Source organism: Equus quagga, chromosome 13, assembly GCF_021613505.1.
Source record: "Equus quagga isolate Etosha38 chromosome 13, UCLA_HA_Equagga_1.0, whole genome shotgun sequence".
In the NCBI taxonomy this organism is placed as follows: domain Eukaryota; kingdom Metazoa; phylum Chordata; class Mammalia; order Perissodactyla; family Equidae; genus Equus; species Equus quagga.
In genome coordinates, this window is record NC_060279.1 from 41,988,336 (window position 1) to 41,997,639 (window position 9,304).

At 46.0% G+C, this 9,304-nt stretch overlaps 1 protein-coding gene across 1 annotated transcript; it reads right to left on the bottom strand.

The window, feature by feature from the left end:
* Positions 1-11: 11 nt before the first annotated feature.
* On the bottom strand, positions 12-9,290 carry BNIPL (BCL2 interacting protein like). Its single transcript, XM_046683539.1, has 10 exons — positions 9,091-9,290; positions 7,688-7,783; positions 7,431-7,495; positions 6,989-7,213; positions 2,984-3,166; positions 2,697-2,799; positions 2,402-2,533; positions 930-1,016; positions 641-739; positions 12-157 (listed from the first exon to the last, which is right to left on the bottom strand). Exons 1-10 carry the CDS (start codon positions 9,132-9,134, stop codon positions 121-123), a joined length of 1,071 nt encoding a protein of 356 aa, XP_046539495.1. The 5' UTR covers positions 9,135-9,290; the 3' UTR covers positions 12-120.
* Between the last annotated feature and the right edge of the window lie 14 nt (positions 9,291-9,304).

Consider the following 9,304-nt stretch of genomic DNA (forward strand, 5'->3'; position numbering starts at 1 on the left):
TCCACTGGTACTGAGGTTGACAATGAGATGATTTATTAAACAGCTTAGATGTTTCAGGGTTAGGGTGTAGGCAGATCAATATCTTTTCTTGGTCCTAAGGCCCTTTATTCCAGTCCTATGCTAGGTCCCTCCTGAGCCATGGAGATCCCAGTCCAGCCTAGGAGAAGAGAGAAAATAAATAAATAAATAAATAAAGTGGCACAGGAGCAGGACCTCGGTTTTACTCACTGGTTTGGGGAGAGAAGCAGGTGAATTGGAAGAGCTGGAAGACTGGATGCTTGAGTTGGTCACTCATTTAGGATTCTTTGCTTTCTGCACCCCTCCCCCATTGAGAATAGGATATTCTCTCCTATTAACTGCCAACATATCCTATCCTAATTTCTAGGGCTGGTCTGAATCTCTAAATTCTGTGCTATGATTACTCCTGCACTTACAATAGTGTTTTCATTTGTTCTTGTTGGCTACAGTGGTGTCCTTAATTTCTTCTCTGGGTGTGTGCAGTTTTCCCAGATACACTGAAGCATCTGAAAGCAGGAGCTCTATCTTTTAGTTCCTATGTTTCTCTCCCAAGGTATTAGGAAAGTAGGAATTGGTTTTACACGTCCCACCCCAAACTTCTATCCTTAAGCTCAGGACTCACCGTCTGACAGCTTCAGGAATGTGGACCTGATCCAAGGAGATGAGTTGGGCCAGTTCTCCCAGGCTGTTCAGAAAACGGATCTTTCGTGTGAACTTGGAACTGAAAAGAGAGGATAAACCAAATGTGTTTTACACTGGGAAGAGGGCTCTTGGAGACTCTTACAAAAGGAAATGTAATAAGGAGAGAGTGGTTAAGGCTAGGAAAAGTCAGGGTGGGGCAAGATGTTCTCAATCTTGATTTCCAAAATGGGGAGAAGGGCAAGGCGGGTCCTTGTCCCCAGAGCTAGTACCTGATGAAGGGCCGAAGAAGCGCCAAGAAAGCCTTCACATACCACGTAGCATGGACCACCACCAGGGCGCGCAGGTTTTTCCGGAGGCTGAAGAGGAACATTAGGTCATCCTATTCTTCTCCGACCTTCAGGCCTGAAGATGAGGTGGAGCTACCTTCTGTACTTTAACTTCCTTCACTTCTCCTCTGATTTCTAGATTTCTCTGGCAGTCGGGTTTAATCCCCATTCCTTTAACTGCAATCTCAACTCCATCTATCTTGTTTAGCCCTCCTCCGTGCGCCTTAGTTTTAGGAAACTCTCCTCTCAGAATCCCTCAGCCTGGTTTTCTCTACCCCATCTTCCTCCTGTGCCCTTCCCTCGCATAAGTCCCTTTTGTACATTTCTCCATCCCTCCATGACCAGGACTACTTATAAAACTCCAAGTGGAAGACCAATGAGGAGAAAAAAAAGAAAAGGAGCAAGAAGAAAGAGAAAGCAAGTGATGGGAAGATGGGGGGAAGAAAGGGAAAAAAAGGAACATCCGGGGAAAAGAGACATATGGGTCAGGGATGAATGCAGAGAAGACAATGGAGATGTGGAACGTAAAATAAGTGGCAAGATTGTGAGAAAGGCAGGGGTGCCTTCTATGTGCTAGGCAGTATGCCACATTGATTTTCACAAATACCTAGGGGCAAAGGTATTATCACTGCCATTTCACAGATAAGGAATCCAAGTCCCAGAAAGGTTAAGTGACTCGTCCAAAGTCATACAGCCAGTACATGGTGAAGGCAAGATTTGAAACTAGATTTCCCTGACTCCAAGAGAGGACAGAAGACAGGACAGGCTTGGAAAGGGGTGTAAAGAGACAAAGACAGGAGGAAGGGGGCCGGCCCCGTGGCCGAGTAGTTAAGTTCGCGCGCTCCGCTTTGGTGGCCCACGTTTTCGCCAGTTTGGATCCTGGGCGCAAACATGGCACTGCTCGTCAGGCCACACTGAGGCAGCATCCCACATGCCACAACTGGAAGGACTCACAACTAAAATATGTATACAACTGTGTACTGGGGGGGTTTGGGGAGAAAAAGCAGGAAAAAAAAAAAAGATTGGCAACAGTTATTACCTCAGGTGCCAATCTTTTTTTTTTTGAGGAAGATTAGCCCTGTGTTAACATCTGCTGCCAATCCTCCTCTTTCTGCTGAGGAAGACTGGCCCTGAGCTAACATCATGCCCATCTTCCTCTACTTTATATGTGGGATGCCTGCCACAGCATGGCTTGCCAATTGGTGCCATGTCCACACCTGGGATCCGAACCAGTGAACCCTGAGCTGCCGAAGTGGAACATGTGCACTGTGCCACCAGGTTGGCCCAGCCAATCTTTAAAAAAAAAAACAAAGAAAAGAAAAGAGGAAGGGACTAAATGGAAGAAGAAAGGATGGAAAGATGGAAAAGAAAAAGATAAGGAAGAGAGTTATAGCCCTCTTGTCATAGAGGCTCACCGCCGATCCAAAGTGAGGTAACACTGGCGCATCCAGCTCAGAGGTGGAACCTGGGCCCTGCTTGTGCCTCCACTCAAGTGAACAAGCAGATAATTTTCAGCTACAAGCAGCTCCAGAGTCCCCACCATATACCTGGGGGGACGAAATGGTCAGGGAAGGTATGTGTTTGGGGTTTTAGGGAGTGAGAGGGACATTATTACAGACTCTACAATCAGCTACTGATCATGGAAGGGGTTCTTTTTCCCTTTTCCCTCCCTAACATTCACCCTGGATCCTTTCAGGCCTTCCATCTCACCTAAACAAGTGTTCCATGACATAAGTATAGTTGGGGATGCTGCTTCTGGGTAGATAACAGGAGGCAAAGAGGATGACAGCATTGAGGCCATCACCATGGTAGCCTGGAGAGGATAAGGGGAATATTCATTCAGTCAGCAAATATGTATTGACAGACAGTATATCTGTTTAGGTTGAGGGACTCTGGAAGTTGCAGGAAGGATTTTGAACCCAATAACTGAGTTTCGCGCTTAGGCATTTTATTTAAGAAGTCACAGTTCTTAAACCTCCGCTTACGCTAGCCTTTACCTCCATGAGATAGGACTTTCTTATAGGGCTCAATGACAGTCATGTCCACTCGCTGCTCCTGCTGTCCTGTTCGGAACACCCTCCAGTGACGACCGTCTTCTCCAGCCATATCCCACACACAACCCCGGCCCAGCCTTTCAGCTGCCTCACTGGCCCCCAGACCCTCTGCCTGGGGCAGTTCATCTAAAAGAGAGGGATGGGGAAGGATCAACAAGGCAGAAAACACACTTTCAGCATCTTGTAACTTCGCCAGATTCCAGAGTTTCTTACTCCAAACTCTCATTCCTCAATTTTTTCCCATGACTCTAGCTCTAGTTTGTCCAATCAACTCAACTGCTTGCTAGTTTCTTTCCTGCAGCTCATTGCCCTCACCTTTCCACTACACGGTGGCCGTGAGGTAAAGTTGCACTATGGTAGGTAGATGGCCCTTGCCAGAATCAGGTTTTTTTCTGGATTCTTTATTTCCTCTTCCATGCTCTTCCTTGGGTGAGTTCATCTAATCCCATGTCTTCAATTACCCCCAGGAAGGTGATGATTCCAAATTTGCCTCTCTAACCCAGACTTCTAACTCCAGACCCATTTCCCTAACTGCCTAGAGTGGACATCTCTATTTTGTGTCTCTGTCATCTCCAAGTTACCAGACCCAAAGTGCAACTCAAACTTATTCTCTTCCTCCTCCCATATTTCCTTTCTTGATGAATGACCCCATCCATCTAGCTGCCTGAGAAAACTGTATGTCACCCGAGACTCTTTCTTTTCTATCAGCCTTCAAGCCAACTGGACCCCAGATTCTCTTCTATCTGCCTCCATTATATTCTTTTATCATTCTTTCCACAACTACTGTCCTGGTTCAGCTTCTTAGCATTTCTCACCTGGCCTTGGTACTAGCCTCCTAACTGGTCCCCCTGCCTCTAGTCTGTTTTCCTCCATTTCACCCTCTACACCACCGCTAGAGCAAGCTTTCTTTGCTCCTCTACTTTTGTTACTCAAATGGCAATATACCATACCTACTAATTCTGCATTATCTTTCCATAGCAATAGAAAGAGCTGCCTCATCTTAAAAAATAGTTGCCTAGGGGGCCAGCCCAGTGGCACAGCAGTTAAGTGCACATGTTCCACTTCGGCGGCCCAGGGTTCGCTGGTTTGGATCCTGGGTGTGGACATGGCACCACTTGGCAAGCCATGCTGTGGCAGGCGTCCCACGTATAAAGTAGAGGAAGATGGGCACGGATGTTAGCTCAGGGCCAACCTTCCTCAGCAAAAAGAGGAGGACTGGCGGCAGATATTAGCTCAGGGCTAATCTTCCTAAAAAAAAAAAAAAAAAGTTGCCTAGTATTTAGCATTCCATTGCATGGATGCACCATAATAGAATTAATACCCTACTGGTGGACATTCAGGTTATTTCCAATCTTTTCAGAGTGGTTAAATCCAATCATGTTACTCCCTCGATTAAAACCATTCAATGAGCCAGCCCTGGTGGTCTAATGGTTAAGATTTGGTGCCCCCATGGCCTGGGTTTGTTTCCTGGTCATGGAACCATATGACCCACCTGTCAGTTGTCATACTGTGGCAGCAGCTCACATAGAGAATTATAAAAACCCTAATAACTAGGATATACAACCATGCACTGAAGCTTTACCAAAAAAAAAAAAAATCAGTGACTCTCCATTGCCTATAGAATAAAATGTAAACTCCTTAGCATTGTAGCAAGGACCTCCAGGACTTGACCCTTTCCTACTTAACAGAGCACTAGCTTTTGTCATTCTCTCTTCACCTCCCACCCCTACATATCTGTGATATAATAATAAATATATATTTTGGTTTTGTCCCTGGCTCCTGAAACAGCTCTAGATGATAAAAGTGAAAGGAATATCTTTTGTTATTCATAACAAGCCTCTCACAGCCACTTGAGTTTATGTTAATGAGGTGACTCTGGAAAGCCCCTAAGGATAACTGGCTGGTTGACAGGGGAACCAACTATGTGATTAAAGAGTTGGAACTTTCAACCCTCATCCACTGCTGGTGGGAATGCAAACTGGTGCAGCTACTGTGGAAAACAGTATGGTGATTTCTCAAAAAATTAAAAATAGAAATGCCATATGATCCAGCTATCCCACTACTGGGTATTTATCCAAAGAACTTGAAATCAACAATACAAAGAAACTTAGGCACCCCTATGTTCACTGTAGCATTATTCACAATAGCCAAGACATGGAAGCAACCCAAGTGCCCATTGACTGATGACTGGATAAAGAAGAAATGGTGTATATATATACAATGGAATACTACTCAGCTATAAAAAAAAAGACAAAATTGTCCCATTTGCAACCACATGGATGGACCTTGAGGGCATTATGTTAAGCGAAATAAGCCAGACAGAGAAAGACAAACACTGTATGATTTCACTCATATGTGGAATATAAACAAACTTATGGACAAAGAGAACAATTCAGTGGTTACCAGGGGGGATGAGGGGTAGAGTGTGGGCACAAGGGATGAAGGGGCACACTTTATTATGTACAACTAATATTAATGTACAACTGAAACTTCACAATGTTATAAACTATTATGACCACAATAATAAAAAAAAAACAGTTGGAACTTTCACCCTCTGACTTCTGGGAAGGGGAGAGAGACTAGAGGTTGCGTTAATCACTGATGGGGGCTGGCCCAGGGCTGAATGGTTAAGTTCGCAGGCTTGGCTTCCATGACCTGGAGTTCCGAGGTTCGGATCCTGGGTGCGGACCTATGCACCGCTCATCAAGCCATGCTGTGGTGGCTCCCACATAGAAGAACTAGAATGACTTACAACTAGGATATACAACTATGTACTGGGGCTTTGGGGAGAAAAAATAAATAGATAAATTAGCTCACTTAAAAAAAGAATCACTAATGGTCGGTGATTTAATCAGTCATGCCTACATATGAAGCCTTCATAAAAAGCCCCGAACCAAAGGGGTTCTGAGAACTTTCACACTGGCGAACACACGGAAGTGCTGGGAGGGTGGTGTGCCCAGAGAGGGCATGGAAGCTCCACACCATGTGTCTTGTCCTATGTACCTCTTCTTTCTGGCTATTCCTGAGTTGTATCCTCTTATAATAAACCTGTAATCTAGTAAGTAAACTGTTTTGCTGAGTTCTGTGAGCCATTCTAGCAAATTATCAAGCCTGAGGAGGGGGTAGTGGGAATCTGATTTATAGCCAGTTGGTCAGAAACATAGGTGATGTCCAGATCCTGGACATGTGATTGGTATCTGAAGCCTGGGGGCAGTCTTGAAGGTGAGCTGGTTACCTGTGGGGTCTGTGCTAACTCCAGTTAAATGTCACAACTGAATTGCAGGACAACCAACTGGTGTCTGGAGAGTTGGAGAACTGGTTGGTGTGGGGAAAACTCACACTTTGGTGTCAGAAGTGTCGTGAGTAGAGAAGAAACAAAGTTTTCCTTAATATCTAAAAAGTCATGCTAAATGCTTTGAATTCCCCAACATGCCATGCTATTGCTCAAGTTGCTTCTTCCATCTAGAATGTGTCTCCAACTCTGAGATGATAAACATCAGCTGAGAATCACTCTCTGCAAAGAAGTTTTTCCTAACGCCTCAGGCAAAACTGACCTCTTCCTTCTCCCTGCCTGCACTGTACTCTGTACACACGTAGATCATTACCTTTAACTGCACTTATTTGTAGACATGTTTATTTCTTACTAGAGAATTCCCTGAGGGTGGGAACTATCTTATTCATCTTTATAACTCAGTTCTAGCTCAGTGATAACATGTAATAGTCATTCAATAAATGAACTGATAAACAAAGGACACCCCCCACACACATACACTACTCTCACGTTGGATTTACAGGCTCTACTTTTCCATTCTGAAGAAATAATTCTGCTGACTTTACCTCTTGGTCCCCACCTTATTAGTTCTAACTTTAGTCCCACTAAATCCATCCTGAGCTTCTTTAACATTGGCCTCTACTTCCACCAGCTCAGTCCTCAGGTTTCTTTCCCACCTTCCCATTCAAATTCATGTCCACTGTCCAGCTGCTCCGAGTCTGAAGGTGTCTCCAATTCGTCTACCTCCAGGTCAGAACTGCCATCAGAAGAGGAAGGTACAGAGTGGGTGGGAGAAGCTCCAGCATCTCCAGGCCCCTTAGCCAGATTCAGTCTCAGCTCTGGGGCAGAAAGACGCTTGCGCATGGGGCGCCGGCCACACAAGGCTAAAGTACTGGGGGTGCCTGGGGTTGGAGGAAGAAGAGAATAGAAAGATGTGTGTTGGCGGAGGGAGGTCAGAATGCCTGTATATGGAAGTGATGATATGGGGTGAATTCTAAAGAAGGACTAACACAGGGGACATTTGGGAAAAGGGAAATAGAACTGCAAAGGGATAAGGGTGGCATAACCCTTCACTGGACTAGAATCAAGAACTGGAGGCCTACGTTCTACTTTACCTACCTGCCTGCGAGTCTCTTTTAGGATCGTCAGGATCTTCAGAAGGGTCAGCCTCTTCAGGAAGCAATCTAGAGGGGAAAAGATTGAATGGGGGCAGAAATACAGGTTAAAGGCATCACGCCAGGTATCACCTTGTCAGTTTTCTCTCACCACCTCTGCTTTCTTTTTCCCACCTCTTTCCTTCAAACCCTAATTTACCATCCCGGCCCTCCATTTGTAACCATCCCTCCCTTCTCCCAACCTCCCTCACACTTCCTCACCTAGGGAATTCTTCATCCTGCCATTCCTCCTTCGGCTCCAGTTCCCCAAGTCTTGGGGATGCTGCTAGTCCTGCTGCTTCTGCATTCTCCCTGACCCTAAGATAGTCCCCAGGAAGAAAAGATTATCATGAGACAAAATAGGCAGTGTCTTAAGGGAACTGGAGAGTAGGTAGGAGACACTGGCATGAAGAACAGTAACTAAGGTACAGAGTAGAGGTAAGGCCTTAAAAAGAACTCAGGTCTTGTTTCCTAGACAGATATTTATACCACCTTTACCACTTGCTGGAAACAGATCACCCTAACTGTTGGGTTTAGGAGCCAAGGAAGGAGGGAATGTAAAGCTAATCATATTTACCTCCGTGGCAGTTGCTCCACCTACACGCTAGGGGTGAGAGGCATTCCACGTTACAATTGGTTGGAACCTGACAGACCTGCCCAGCTGTCACTGGGCAAAGTTGGGAAAGATGGCACCTAGTCAGGCCTGCCTTTCCATGCCAGGGAGTGGTTAGGGGAAACCACCATAGGTGGAGGGGTGGGGGAAGAAAGTAAGGAGGAAGAGAGATTTGCTGGGAAGGAGAACCTGGACCAAAACTTAGTTCTAGGTCACCTTTCCTGATGGCCATTCTGGAGTGTGGGGGTTAGAAAACAGAACAGGGGCAGATTTATCAGACACAAAATATAGAAACTTCCTTTAAAAAAATAGGGCTGGGGGGGGCCGGCCCGGTGGCACAGCGGTTAAGTTCGCACGTTCCGCTTCTCGGCGGCCCGAGGTTCGCTGGTTCGGATCCTGGGTGCGGACATGGCACTGCTTGGCAGCCATGCTGTGGTAGGCGTCCCACGTATAAACTAGAGGCAGATGGGCATGGATATTTGCTCAGAGCCAGGCTTCCTCAGCAAAAAGAGGAGGACTGGCAGTAGTTAGCTGAGGGCTAATCTTCCTCCAAAAAAAAAAAAAACAACAACAACAAAAATAGGGCTGGGGCTGGCCCCATGGCCGAGTGGTTAAGTTCGCACGCTCCACTGCAGGCGGCCCAGTGTTTTGTTGGTTCAAATCCTGGGCGCAGACATGGCACTGCTCATCAGGCCACACTGAGGCAGCGTCCCACATGCCACAACTAGAAGGACCCACAACGAAGAATATACAACTGTGTACCAGGGGGCTTTGGGAGAAAAAGGAAAAAAAAAAAAAGGGAATTATGTGGAATCCCCTGTTCCCCAGTTCCCATACCGTTCTGACATTTCCTACCCAGAGCCACCCCCATCCCTTCTCTGCAAATTAACTCTGTTTCAACCTTGTCTCCTCTAGGAACCTGAGATGTGACCAGTGAGAAATGGATGGTGGGAAAGTCCCTCAAGACTAGTGACTCCGTGTTTCTAATCAAGTTAACCGAGATCTTACTTACCCAAGATCGAATGTCTTTTCTCCTGCCTCTTGCATAGTTCCCATCGTCACAAGTCTTCCTGTTTCCTTCTTTAAACACTTGGAAATGTCAGGGAGCTGGTTGTCCCAGCTCCCCAACACTTCTGTACCCTTTTCTCTGCCTGAGCTGTTGTTGCTGTTGCCTCAAAGGAGGGAGGTGTAGAAGGGAGGTAACTTCACCTTCAAACAGGTTTTGC